The following is a 14,547-nucleotide window of genomic DNA, read 5'->3' as shown; positions in this document are numbered from 1 at the left end:
GAAATTTTGAATACACATAAATATACATGGATAAACATAATATACATGAATAAACAATCTACTGCATATATAATATCACCTTATAAATTCAAACATTTTTTGAAAAACGACCACATTCACTCAAAAAAATTTGTACTGTCTTGAAAATTTCAGTGTTTTGTATATTTGTCAACGAATCATCCCCCCATAATAATAAATGTGCATCTATAATGTGTACGTAACTTAATGTCAATAGCTTATTCATTAGAGAATTCCGAGCTCTTGTATACTTTTTACAGACAAAAAACAAATGGTATGCATCTTCTGATAAACCACACGAACAGTTTGGACTGGCTATTAAGTTACAGCGGAATAAGTCAGAATTTAAAATACAGTTGTGTCTCAAACGTGTATGTGTTATGTTTAAAAATCTTTTTCCAAATGAAAGATGTTTCTCTGGCTTTACCGTATCATTGTATAAACATTTTTTGAATATTTTAATAGAGGTTGCCTCCTTTGTATTAAGACTTAGGGCATTCCATCTTCTGACAGTATCAGGAATAAATGATTTATTAAATAGTTCTAATCTAAATTTTGGAAATTTGTTATTATTAGGCATTTGTCTTTCCTTTGCATAATTGATGACAGTACATTCCGTATTTCTGACCAGGATGGTTTCTCTGCTTTCTACATTTAGCCTAATTGTTTAATAGCATTTGGTACAAATGACATTTTCAATCATCCTAATGTACCGTTTGATACACATGCTTTTCTTACGGATATGATAATGGGATGTCCGTTTGGAATCAATGCACTGTATAAAAAAAAAATACCAAGTACAGTAGTCATTTCTGCAACGTAAAGTTGCGCTAAAATATGATTGTTTCGCTTGGCACATAACTACTTTAAAAAGATTAAAAATATACCGCCAATATCTTAAACGCCGTTTTTTTCCTATGTAAATATATATGCCATGCAAAAATAATATCAAATTCAATCAGTCCAGCTTGATCACGATTCCCAAAGATTCAATTGTATTCAATGTCTGTAGTAAACAGTGTATAAAGAATGTTGAACTTGAGCATTTTATCATAATTGATACATCAACATCAATTGTATTTTGTAACCCCCCCCCCCCCCCAATAAAACAACCCAACAAAACAAAGCCCCCCATTAAAAAACCCTCAAACGGAACAAAAGTGGACCATACCAATTCCTGTGCCTGCATTCAGACGGTTCTAAGATGACAAAAGGACCAGTATGCATAACATGAGGCCCGCTATTCAGAAACAGTGTTGGTCATTACTCGACCCCCCCCCCCCCCCCTCGATCCTTTGGTCCAGCAGCAGGAGGCCGAATTCACGCAACACCGCTTCCGAAAGTAGCGCGCCATATTTTGGAAGTGTTGACAGAGGTTGCAAACGATATCAAGTGTCAGACGTCCAAATTCCGAAGTAAGTCAAGGGAAAGAGGGAGAGAAAAGGGAAAGGTAAGTCCGAAACATGGTAAAAAGTAAGCAGTTGTCGAATTTCTCAACACGTAGCAAACTTCATTTCCAGTTCCAAAACGACCGTTACGTTACCTAATTTACCATAACCGTCAGCATGCATGCAGCATGAAGTTGATGGACAGGTGTATCAAAAATAACAATGATACCGACTGAAATTATTTTGCAAGGATTTTGTACAATTTAACTTATTTTTAAATGTTTTAGAAAAGCGTCAGTGTTTACAATTTGAGAAAACATTTGATCATGAGCAAATGTTAGGGGATAGACCATTTATCAACATCTTGAACAATATGGATGCAGTTGGGGCATGCAGGCCCTAAGATATTGGAAAGTTTGAATATATACCCCCACCTCTTACAGATCAGTGTGTGTTTATACATTAGTGTATGATATCTAATAACTTCATCACTTCATCACTTATAGCAATACACACAGTTAAAATTATAACTGTTTATGCAAATTTAAAAAGGCATTTATAAGTTACAAATCATGGTATGTTTGAGTAATTTTCAGATGATATCTGATTGGCTTTCAACAGTTCAATGTGTCATTCGATTTTTCTGTAGGTTTTCATATTTTATTTCTTTTTGAGTTTTCAATAACAATTAATCTTCGGCCAGTGAATAATTTTCATTTTTTCAAAGTTATTGTCCTTGGACTTAATTTTTATGGTATTTTTTTCTTTCAAATTTCTAAAATATTTGCCTGCACACAGTAAATCTTGACTGAGATTTTGCTTGGCATGATATTTGGACAGGTGATGGCATATGACTCCAAATATCAAGATGTCAGCTGAAACTCAGTTTAGTACTCATGCAGTGAGCCAATGTATTCATCAATTAATGGTTTTTAATTTAATCACAATGATATAGTATTACATGTATTAGGATTTAGAGCATTCAATGATTGATAAAAACGGGAGCAAATGATAATGCTTGAAAATTTTTTAACATTATTTATTGTATTGAATTTAAAATTCACCAAAAGAGTTAACTGTTATTGAAAGGTATCTTGACACGATCTGAGCTTAAAATTTTCAAGTTTTTTTTTCAATTTTATTGTCCAGATTAGTTAGTATGGGTATTTTTAATGCTTTATCAAAATTTTAAAGTCAAATATTGAGTTACAAGCAAGATACAAAGTTATAGAATTCTTTGTTTTGTAAACAAAGCATTGGTCTTTTTATTGTTTACATATATGTTGTATTGGTATAGATTCTTATTTGTTGTAATATACATGTAGTATATATGAACACATCAAATCATTATTTTATAATGATGTTATATTTTTTCCCATAAGTAAAAAGAAATAGTAATCTTACTTTACATTATTTGTAAACAAATATAAGAGTCAAGCTTTGTTTACATACAATTTTTACCTCTGTATTTAGCTTGTAACTTGACTTCTAACATTCAAAATGCACAGAAAAACATTTTTATTATACAAAATAAAATAAAATTTTGATTTGAAGTTGTGGAGGGGACCCTTTGATTAATTAATTCCAATGTAGTTTATATAACTACTTATTAAAATTGCAAATTGTTATTGACCCTGGTAGTTAATTTACCAGATGTGAATTCCCCTTAATGTTTGTTAGACAGACTTTTAGTTCCATGTACCAATCTGCTTAGCAGTGGGGGGTACTTATATATATGTACATATTATTATCCAACCCCCCATCAATTTAACTTGACAACACTTTTATATTTGTACCGGTATTATACAAATTAAAACAAAAATGAAATAATAATAACCCCCCCCCCCCCAAAAAAAAGCCTAAAAATAAACCAAACACAAAGGGTAATACATTTTCAATGAAATCTTTTAGCATTGCATGAAAGGGCTCTTTGTTGAATTTCTTTGGATAATTGCAAATTGATACAAATGCATTTTTAGCTCACCTGCGCTGAAAGTTAAAGTGAGTTTTCCTGATAATATTTTGCCTGGCGTTGTTCTGTCCGTCCGTCTGTCTGTAAACTTTTTAATACGTTTTTAGTTTTTACTCCAGAATAAATCAGCCAATTTCAACCAAACATAGCACAAAAGCTTCAAGATCAAAATTTTATCAAACCATTATTTCCTGGAAAAAAAGTGGGGCCACAAAGGGGGGGGGGGGGGCTGAATTGTCAAGATATTCTAATTTTGATACTGTAATGCTGATTTGATCAGAATGGCTATATTGCTCAGGTGAATGATGTGGCCCCTGGGCCACTTGTTTGGAATAGGGAGACATAATTTTGTGAAGATCGAAGTGAAATATTTTGAATGCTTAAGACTAACACAAGTGTGATTGCATAGCAATGATAGTACATTGTGTGAGATATACTGTTATGTACTATAAGAGTGTAGATTTTTAGGTCACATGAGTCACATAGGTGACCTATTGGTATTGGTCTTTGTCATTGTGCAATTGTGCATCAATTTTATATTTTAACTTCTTACAAACTACAAAGCCAGTTGTTACCAATTTTGGTTTGAAATATCCCTATAATAAGAGGAATCCAAATTGTAAAATTCATGACTTTATACAAACTTTGTTTAAAAACAAGGTTTGACATTAACCTTTTCAGACACTAGACCTCTTGGGCTACTTCAATGATTTTTTCTTAGCCCTGACCCTACATTAGAAGCAAGAGCCAATGTTAACTCATACTTTAATTAACATCTAATTCTTTGATTTAATATAAAATATTGACCTTTGTAGCATGGGGTCTGAATCTGATTTGGAAGAGTTGCACAATTCCATTTTGAGTCTGTGTGAAGATGAATCCCAATCCAAAACACTGGATCAGACTTTAAATTTGTCTCCGATAAAGGCGAACGAAGCCAGTCTAGTGGATACCCCATCGACTAAAGATGCTGTTGACGATAAATGTACGCCCAGTTTACTGGGACCTCATCTTTCTAAAGTTGATATGACATTTACAATGCGAGCTCACAGTACTCCAATAGTTCCAAAAAGGCTCTGTCCTATGGCTGCTCCTGCTTCAATAGATAAGGAATGTGCTAGAGCTACAGAGGAAGTGGAGGAAGATGGGGATCAAGAAGATGCTGAGCTGGAAGAATTGAGGAAGATGAAGTATGAAGATTTGTTATCAGAAGTAACAGTGCTCTGTGGTCTTCCACGAAATAGTCTATGTAGTTCTGAAGGACCATCCAGGTTAAAAATGGAGGATTCCTTGAAAAACCTCAATCAGACACAGCTGAGCAAAATCAACATGGACAGCATTTTGTCTCAGTCCTACATTACTAAAGATAAGCAGATGACAGGTGAAGAGGCTTCCACAGAAGATTCTAAACTGGAGGAAAGAACACCTGGAAGATTTGCAGGCCTTTCCACTACAACGCCTGTAGCTTCACTTCTTCTTGAAGAAGATGATGATGAAGAAGTGGAACTTGCAGAAGACATTCTTGGATTGGATGAGTTTATATACAGTCAGTTAGACTCAGATGATAATTTTGATGAAGAAACTTTGTTGTTTGGAGAAGATACTGTTGTGACAGACAAAACTGTGAAAAATTTCTCAAAAGTTGAAGCATCAAACAAGGAAGATTTGGACCCTGATCAGAAATCCTTACATCTAGTTCAAAATGATTACATTGTGATAGATTCAACATCAGATACTGAGAACAATCATAGTACAGAACCTGCTGAATCAAAGACATCCAGTGCAGCAACAACTTATGCTGATATTAATGCAAATGTTGTGTGTACTGGTCAGAAGAGAAAGGACAGTGATGTAGAAAAGGATGAACATGATTCAAAGAAGTCAAAAGTGTCAAATGCGAAGAAGGTGGTGACAGCTGAAGGACTTTCAAAAAAGGGTGTTGAGAAGGATGAAACAGGGTCTGATGTTGAATATGTGGTAATAAGTTTGATTGATAGCTCGGAATCTGATTTAGATGGGAAGTCGGACAAAGAGGACAATGATATTACTTTGAGAGCAGACGACAGAGAGAAAAGCCAGACAAGTACTGCTAGAAAGAATAATATTCCTACGGTGTGCGTGAGTCCTCTTGTAGGTAACAAGATTTTGCAGGATCAGTGTGATTCTAGAAGCAGTCAGGCCAAAGAGGGCTATTGCGCTGAAATAGATTATAATAAAGAAAGGTCCTTCTTGAAAGATGAAAATGAATTGACTAGGAGTGTGATGAGAAGATGGAACTCGAATGGTATTCATAATCCTGACAGTAACTTGACTCATGCGACAACTATTAGAAGAAAGAACAATGGAGTGAAAGGTCGGCTGGAAGGTTTTCATCTTTCAACTTTGCACGGGGAAAACAGTGACATAAATTACAGAAGCAACAGTGCATTAAACACAAGATCGCTCACAGATTGTATTAGAAAGCTGAAAATGGATATGATGGAATTAGAGCGGAACCATTTTGATTGTCTTCAGGACATGAAATGTATATTCAGATCGAAAATGGTTGAGAAAGATTCTGTTGACCGAAATCGCATTAGAAACCTACGATGTCAACAAGAAATGGAAGCGAGATCTGTTCATTATCATTATATAGACCCAACTGTAAAACGATGCCAACTCATGCAGCTAAAGATAGACCACATGGCACAAATTGATCATCTCCAATGTATAGCCTTGAGAGACGATGAATTTATGAGGGAGGAATATTCCAGAAAAGTGGAAGCAGAGAGAAATCGATTTGAGGAACAGTATAACAAGATATCCTCACTCATTCAACAGTTAAGTCGTAGAGAGTTTGAGGAAAAAGACGATCAGTTTGGACCTCACATAATGGTAAATCTGGCGAAAGCTCCATGTGTTGCCAGCAACGAGAAGCAGACCCAGGTGTCCGTTTGTTTGCCATTGGAAATTGCAAATGCCATACTCAAAGAGGACGAACTTTATGACAGATTTTATGAATATTAGGTATAATTTGGTGTTCAATCAAAGAAAATTCACTTCGTGTTCTACATATTAAAATGCTATTTTTAGTTTTGTTAAAATCTTGAGCTCTGGTTGTGATACAATCATTTAGGGTTTTTCGGGCCACTTTTTACATTTCTACTGCAATTAAATAAACAAACGAATATTATTAATGAACCTGGGCATTATTAAGAAGTTTATTGTTTGATTGAAAAGACTTACGAACCAAATTGCGATTATCATTGATAAAACGACCGCAGTGGGAGCTTTATTTAGACCTTCAATTCAAGGAACTGCGGGTCACTTCCGGTTATTTCGGGTCACTTTATAAACGTGTGCAAAACAAAACAAAAATTACATTTAATGTTGTTTTATGACCAAAATTAGTTAGTTTTGCTAATATCCAATTGTTATTTCAACAGAAATGATTTTTTGTGGGGGAAATCGCTCACGGTGAAAGCTGATATCAACACACTATATTGACCGTGTGTAATGTGGGGCGGATCTAGCTTGAAGACCATGGAATTATGTCCTTTGGATTGTTAATTCAGAGGCAAACATTTATGTCATTATTTATTTCAATAAAATGACTTTTTAACAAAGAAAAAAAATAACAATGGAAACACCTGGTTTTAAATAACGGAAAAATGACTAGGAATGTAAACATGGTAAAAGGCTATAAAAAAATTATACAGTAACAAAAAAAAGTAAATTCGTCCTGCTAGGACTCATATAAAATATAAACATATAAAAAGTATATAGATTTACAAAATAAACATAATAGTAATAATATAGCACATTGGTATTACATTGTAAAACACCCCTCACTTTCAGTGGAAATGTGCATATCTCTCTCTCTCTCATAAGTCTGGCAAATTCATGCTCTCTCTCTCTCTCTCTCTCTCTCTCTCTCTCTCTCTCTCACATTCAAATTTATGTGCATCTTAATTAAAATGATATTAAGACTAAGTATGTCAAACTTAGTATGTAAACTTTTACATTGAAAATAAAGGTCCTACTTTGGACATACATGTATAAAAACAACTTCACATTCTATTAAGGAGGCTGGGGGTTGTTGTCTTAAAAATTTAATTAACCATCAAATTTAGCTGAAAAAATAAGATATGGTCTATAAATGTGTCAACAATTATTTGATGAAGAAAAATTTCTAAAATGTTTACCAATTTCTATATTTTCTATATATCATGTATATATATAGCTCTTCATTTATAGGAGATAAATATGCTACGACACCCCAGCCTCGTTAAATGTACTTTGATAAAAGAATCACAATTTATGACACAGAGACATTAATGACAGACTTTTCAGGCATATTTTCAATATGCTGCTCTATAACAGTCAATGCTGCATGGAAGTTTTTGGGACACACTTTGTATTGGCAGGGTATAACAACACCTCCTCCTTTTTCCAGCATATGGGGCCAGGGTGGAAAACTGGGCAATGGTTCACCAGTAACGATTGCAGTTACTACACCTCCAGCATCCATCACATACCTAAAGGCACTCGCCAAACCTCTCGGAACATGACCACATGGAAGACCTGCTATGTCACGTAATTTCAGGCCTCTCTTCCCATCACTCACTGAATTCTCCAGGTTCTCTGGAACATTTTCTGGCACCCAGACTACACATGCATCTGTATCATGAATATTTGAATATTCTCTGTCAACCTGAAGTTCCAAATCACTTGTCACAAGTGGCTTTACTTTATACTCATGATAGCCCTTAATTACACAGTTTTTGATATAAATTATCTCCTTGTTTGGTTCCTGTAAAAGAAAAAAATACAGTCATACAGATTTATAAGAAAAAGAATATTCTTAATGCATCTAATAACCCCCCAACCATCTTTTAGATTATATTCTGATTTTGATTTTACATTGTATCATATTTTATATAAAACATACTTTGCATTATAAATAATGTCATGCACTAAGCAGAGAATATTCAAATATACAATTTTATGTGTGGCTTGGAAAAAAATCCAGATTATAAACTTTAAAAAAAATAGATATTCACTAATATTGTTATACAAGAGGAGGTTGGCAACAAGCAGGTAAATATCATATGATATCTATGAAATAGATGTACAGTTGTGGCATATGAACTCAACAGATTCGTCAACAGCTGCATCTTTGTCCCATGGATGCGCAGCTGGAATACACAAGATATGTTCCCATTTGCGGCACAAATCACACTGTATCCAATCTCCTGGTTCTGACTCATCTGCATGACACACAAAACAACGTTCAGTTTCTGAAATCTCCTTTGCTCTGGTGTCAGTATGTGAGGTGGACGGACCTTGATTATCAGAACGAGTCGCTTCTAATGTCATCTGTGTTGTAACAACCTTCTTTCTCTGCTTTCCTTTGCCTGTCTTCTGGCCTTTGCTCCTTACATTTTCCTTGGATTTCAGATATCTTTCCCTGGCTTTCCTCTCTTTACTTGCGAAACTCTTAGCTTTTTCGAGTGATTTCAGTCCCATCATTCTTATGCCATTTTCAGAAGTAAGGTTGTCTGGTAGCTCATCTGCAAGTCTTTTCCTTTTAGCCGTCTTTGTTCTTATGGTAGGTAATTTAACTGCAGACACAATTAGTGGTGAAACTTGTTCATGAATGGAGGATGGCAAATTTCCTGATGCTTCATAATCAACAGCTGAAGCAGCTTGTGCAAGGATATCTAAACCTGAATGCTCTTCAGTAGACCCGCAGGAAAATGTGGTTGCTCTTGAAGATGTTGGTGTACAGGCGGTAGAGGTATCCACTGATAATGTGGCCTCTTCATATGTCAAGGAAGGTTTTAATCTCAAGTCGGAGATAGCAGACCTGTCTACAGGGAAGACACCTGATGTAGCAAAGCTCTTTTGGACGGTTACTGGCTTGTAAAAATCCATGAAAGCAACCTGTAAGTGTCTGGCAAAATTTTGCTTCCTCACCATGTCTTCTGGGTGGTGCCTGGTGTGATCTCTCAGGTGCTTGTACCAACTTTTTTTCATGGGACCATATACTCCAACATCAAGTGGTTGCATGAGGTGGGTAGCATTTCTAACCAATCGATATATTTCAATTCCTAATTCTTTGGCTGCAGAAAAGGATTCCATGTCAACATGGCTTCCAACACTGTCTATCAGCAACACTATTGGTCTCTCTTTAACAGCATGTGCATGCAAATGATGAATAAATTTCCTGAAAGTCTCCGCATCCATCCATCCTTTATCTGTGAACTCTGCTCGAGCATTCCTGTGCGAACCTGCTAACAAGTCATATGAAGTTGGTTTTGGTCTTGCAAAAACAAAGAAAGGAGGAAGGATACTGCCCTCTGCATTTGCACAGTACATAACAGTGACTCGTTCCTTACTTCTTCCACCACTTACGTGTGGGACTGGTTCCTTTTGGACTTTTTTGGCAGGACCTATGACCTCACCAGATTTTGAACCCATCGTGAAACCAGTTTCATCTGCATTATATACTCTTTCTGGTTTGTCCATCAAATGGTTGTCTGACATAAACATTCTGTAATTATGGAACCAACCATCCACTTCTTCTGTAGTCACCTTAGCTCTAGAAATTTCAAGAGGCGTTTCTTTTCGCTTTTGAACAATGTGTTTGTTGCGTTTCATAAATGCATAATACCAGTCCCAACTTGGACGACCATCTTTGAAGGTCTTTCTCCTCTTGTCATTTTTCATTATGTTCTCAACAAAATCTAGGAACTCGGTTGGGCGTAAACCCATCCCACGCTGTGCCATTTCAGACAAATACTTTGCCATTGTTTCTTCTTCAGACTTGTTGAAGATGGTCTCTGGGCCTCTTTTTTTCTCTACATCTACCAACCCACTTGTTCTACGTTGCAATGATGAGTATGAAATATTATGTTCCCGTGCAGCTTTTCTAATAGATAATTGCTTATTGAATACCTGATACAATGCTTTCCTGGCAACCTTGTGGGGAGACTTGTACTTTCTTGATATTTGTTTTGCCAATTTCTGAGCAGGACTTTTAGATGGTGTCCAAATTTCCTTCCTCTTTCTAGTTCTCCCCATTCTTCTGAAAATAAGCAATGTGTATGTAGGGGCTTAGTATGTTTGTTCACCACTTGTCTACATGTACATTGTCATTGAAAAAAAAATTGCAGGTCGAAGCAACTTATTTAATACACACATACAAAAAAATGGATTTTTCTTAATAAAATGATTACTTTTATAATGTTTAATTTAGTATAACAAATTTTCTACATACGAATAAGCTATAATCATGATAATATTGAAAAAGCACAATGTAAACATCGACATGTGACATACGAAAACGCGAGGCTCTAAAAACGCACATGACCCGAAATAACCTAAACCGAAGGGGGCTAGGAATACACCACTACCTCAATAGATTTTATTGCAACCAAAATTTGTTTAGTTGCATTAGAAAGCGTATAAAATTTCCTTTCCAGCAGTATATAACACGTAATGTTTTATCAAACGTAAACTTCACATGATCGAAGAAAAAAAGATGTCTCCGTTTTTGACATGCAAAATTCTCTGGTCGGGACACATAAGCCAATTAATCAACGTATTAATTAAGACATCTATTTTCAATATTTTCCTTTGTAACTGTGTGAATGCATATAACATACCTTGATGGACGTGACTGCAATATATTTCGTTTTTCTGTAACGTTTAACGGGAACTGTGTATGGAAAACCCCGATGACTCCCGAAAATCGGGATGACCCGAAATACCCTAAATGACTGTAAATAAAGAGAGTACGACATCTTATTGCTGCCAAACTCCAAATGTGTTTCAAGTGTTGTGGAAGTAAATGTATACTGTGATATTGATGTTTGGTTGCAATTTTTTTCGGGGGGGGGGGGGGGGTTCCATTCCTATTTGTGATTTGATCATATTAACTGTTCATACCTCATAGTATCTTTACCACACATACATATATGCTCTCTTCTGAGAATAGTCAGTCATTGGAAGCTCTTTGAAAACATCGTTGATTAAAAAAGTTGACAGAACATTTGATTCAACATGTTTTTGAAAAGGTGAAACCATTTTATGGTTCCCACTCAGAATCTTCAGCTAGAAAATTCATACAGTTTACTCAGTAGGACCAATCATGGAAAAGTTAGGCAGCATATCAGCTTCAAGAGCATGCAATTAAATTTTTGGGTTGTTGACCTTAGAATTAGGTTGTGGTCATTAAAAAAAAGGATGAACGAAGCGTAAGTTTTTACTTTAAAATTATCTACAAAGAAAGCACTTGGTACATAACTGTCAATTTTGGAGAGCATGTGCCATAGAAATATTTCTACAAAATTATCTGAAGGTACATGCACCATAGTTTGAGTAAAAAAAAAAGATTGCCAGAAACATAAATTCCCTGTCAATTCATCTACTTTAAACTACATGTATCTCTTTAAATTAAATCTTTGCAAAAGGACATCATTTTCTTGATTACTTTGCAGTCTTTCCAGACCTGATAGTGTATTGTAGACCCCTTTTTAATAAACGCTGGTAATTAATATTCGCACAAAATTATTGTGATCCTTGCAGATCTGGCTTTTATTTTGCAGACAATTTTGAGCAAATTGAAGTTATAATAAGAAATTGATGTTTAGAATTTTATATTTTAGTGAGTTGATGCAAAACAGTGGAGTTAAGTAGTGAGGGAAAAATAAGAAGTATACAGTATTTTCTGTTTATATTTTCAAATTGATGCAAAGAAGTATAATACATGTACTTGAATGTGTAAAATGTGTAAAATCTTAATGTTCACACATTTGTATGATTTTATTTTTGTCTTAAATATTTCGATAGTTGTTTGATTAAATAATAAATGTACAAAAGGACTTTTGCAAAACTATATTGCAGCCTTGTATGTGCATTGCAGTTGCAGCAGAAGTACATGTAAAAACATAGCAGGTGTTTATATAAGGAATCATTCTTTGAGTATTATGAGGTGATAAATTTGGTCGGGGCGTGATCAAATCCAACAAAGCCCGAAGGGCTTATGATAGATTTGATCACGCCATCGTACGATTTAAAAATCTTTAAATATAAATAAGCAAACCCTGCCGGCGCCTCAATTTGGCGTCATTTGTATTATGGGTTATATAGTACAAAATGGATACGTAGTGTTATCACAGACAAGACACTGGATAATGTAAATATATATGTATATGTACAGTGCCTTTTGTTCTTTCTAATTTACTGGTACATGTATGTAGTACTCACTTTACAGTTATACCGGTACATCTATTTATTAAAAAATAGATTAATACTCATATTGTAACTGTGTTAAAAAAAAAAGATAATAAATTCAAGTCTGAAATATTGATTCAATTTTGTGGAATTTTAAATTTGGCTCCATCGTGAGTAAAGATGGCAAAAATTAAATCATCAATAAATATTTACCAAGTTATGTCTTTGTGAGTGGATATAATTTATTTAGAGAATTTTGGATGAAGTTTGATTTCTTGTTGAGACCAATAATTTCATAATTACATGCCATTTGGTCAAACCTTTGAACAACTGGCATTACTGTACAGATACAACAAGTGCATCGACTTCGTTTCAGGATCGAATGATTGAATTTATATGCATGCAGTGGGTATACTCTATAATTTCCAACTTTTTGAGATTTTCACCTAAAGAGGATGTGTATTGCCTATCCAAATCGAAAATATATTCCATGCGACCAAAATTTGTCTCACTGTAGCACTTGATATCATATTTTAAAGCAACGTTAACTTGATGGGCTTAAAGCCTTTACATGAAGCAAGTTCTTTTGTAAGGTAATGTTATATTTGTGAAGAATGACAACTCTTCCCGTCTTAGAAATATTTTTTACAAAGCATATTGTCGCAAGCGATGGTGTTTTAAAATATCAGTTTACAAAATTTTTAAATATTAATTTCTTTGCTTACACAACCCATATAGTTTCGATTCTCAAATTACGTAAGAATCTATAAATTATACGTTCGTGGGTGACTCGATGTCGAATCATTTTTTTAAATCCACATGTAGCAAGGCCAATGGAAAGTGAAAAAAAAAATCCACACAACATCTAAGCTTAATCTTTACTTGTTCATTAATCTAACAAATTAATTACAATAGTGTTTATGTATGCTACAAAGAAATCTCACGTAATGGTGTTTCACCATAATGACATTTCCCGCGAATATTCGCGCACCTTACTCCTTAGCATCATGTTTCTATGGACACGACGCTACCTTGTCGTTATGGATGTTACTCCGCGATAAAAGTTCATTTAAGGTCTTCGTGAAACTTATCAATATCTGCCACAGAGACGCTTATTTGTTGGTCAGAAGTACATTTACATTTATGTAGAAAATTCATTGATTTTGAAGCGTACTTGGTCACGTTTTAAAAAGATTTGATATTCGTACGAGTTGCGAGTATTCATACGCGCTCACCGGAAACGGTCTGTTACTTTTTCAAGTTGTGAAGGACGGGGATGTCGCCCGTCTAATCGGTAGATCGTAGTGTAGTTTACTTTAGGATTATTGTAGCAGTGCATTTTACGAAATGGCTGATACAGAGCAACAGGATGGGGGACCAAGTGAAAAGGAGTCCACTAAACCCCCCAGCCCCAAGCCTGACCAAGAGGTGGCACCCCCATTGGTATCTGTGAAGGGTATGTAGGATAGACCCCCTTGAAGATTTTTTTTTTATTTTGATGTATGCGAGGGTATTTATTTGAATAAAGGAAACAGAGGAAAAAATATTTTTTGAGAGAAAACAAATTTTTGCGTTAATTTTTAGAAGTTGATCAAAGGAATTAACATTTTTCAAAATCAAATGTGTAAATCTTTATACAATTTTCAAATATCAAAATAGTCAACACATTAGAGCCTAAATTATAAGAATGCCATAGAATTGATGGATTCTTGACATTTGGAAACTTAAAATTTTTGACAGTTATTCTAATGTTATGAGGATTTCTGTCAGTTCACAGTTAAATTTGTTTTAATGGGAGAGATCGAGAATGGGTGTCTAGATATTGGTAACACATTGGAGTTGTTGCGTATCTAAGACTTAAAAGAATAGTCTATGAAAAGAATTATTACATCCATTGCACCCCTACTGTAAATTGTAGATAGAAGCCTAGGACTAAACATCTGATTTTAT

The 14,547-nt window shown here is 34.8% G+C and overlaps 3 protein-coding genes across 5 annotated transcripts in view; 2 read left to right on the top strand and 1 right to left on the bottom strand.

The window, feature by feature from the left end:
- The first annotated feature begins 1,367 nt into the window (after window positions 1–1,367).
- Window positions 1,368–6,482, top strand: LOC128186267 (uncharacterized). The gene is made up of 2 exons (XM_052856064.1): window positions 1,368–1,468; window positions 4,194–6,482. Exon 2 carries the CDS (start codon window positions 4,195–4,197, stop codon window positions 6,382–6,384), a length of 2,190 nt encoding a protein of 729 aa, XP_052712024.1. The 5' UTR covers window positions 1,368–1,468; window position 4,194; the 3' UTR covers window positions 6,385–6,482.
- A 24-nt stretch (window positions 6,483–6,506) lies between these two features.
- LOC128186265 (uncharacterized) lies at window positions 6,507–11,093 on the bottom strand. 2 transcript variants are annotated; one of them, XM_052856063.1, is made up of 3 exons: window positions 11,028–11,093; window positions 10,318–10,447; window positions 6,507–8,170 (listed from the first exon to the last, which is right to left on the bottom strand). In XM_052856063.1, the coding sequence occupies exons 2-3, from the start codon at window positions 10,441–10,443 to the stop codon at window positions 7,676–7,678; spliced, it is 621 nt and encodes a 206-aa protein (XP_052712023.1). In that variant the 5' UTR covers window positions 10,444–10,447; window positions 11,028–11,093; the 3' UTR covers window positions 6,507–7,675. The 2 variants fall into 2 exon arrangements, with proteins under 2 accessions (XP_052712023.1, XP_052712022.1); XM_052856062.1 differs by having other exon boundaries at window positions 8,053–10,447.
- Window positions 11,094–13,660: 2,567 nt separating this feature from the next.
- The window catches only part of LOC128186155 (dynein axonemal heavy chain 5-like), a 43,970-nt gene continuing 43,083 nt past the window's right edge, over window positions 13,661–14,547 (top strand). For both annotated transcript variants that reach the window (XM_052855899.1, XM_052855898.1), the window contains exon 1: window positions 13,661–14,053. In XM_052855899.1, coding sequence (XP_052711859.1) covers window positions 13,945–14,053 — 109 coding nt within the window. In that variant the 5' untranslated portion in view covers window positions 13,661–13,944. The remainder of the gene's footprint in view (window positions 14,054–14,547) is intronic.

This window comes from Crassostrea angulata, chromosome 5, assembly GCF_025612915.1.
Source record: "Crassostrea angulata isolate pt1a10 chromosome 5, ASM2561291v2, whole genome shotgun sequence".
Taxonomy (NCBI): Eukaryota; Metazoa; Mollusca; class Bivalvia; order Ostreida; family Ostreidae; genus Magallana; species Magallana angulata.
Note: the sequence above shows the minus strand (reverse complement) of the source record. Positions and strands in the feature narration are given on the sequence as shown.

Bases quoted from the DNA above. Each gene is read 5' to 3' on its own strand.
- LOC128186265 (XM_052856062.1), bottom strand. From the start codon at position 10,443: ATGGGGAGAACTAGAAAGAGGAAGGAAATTTGGACACCATCTAAAAGT.
- LOC128186267 (XM_052856064.1), top strand. From the start codon at position 4,195: ATGGGGTCTGAATCTGATTTGGAAGAGTTGCACAATTCCATTTTGAGT.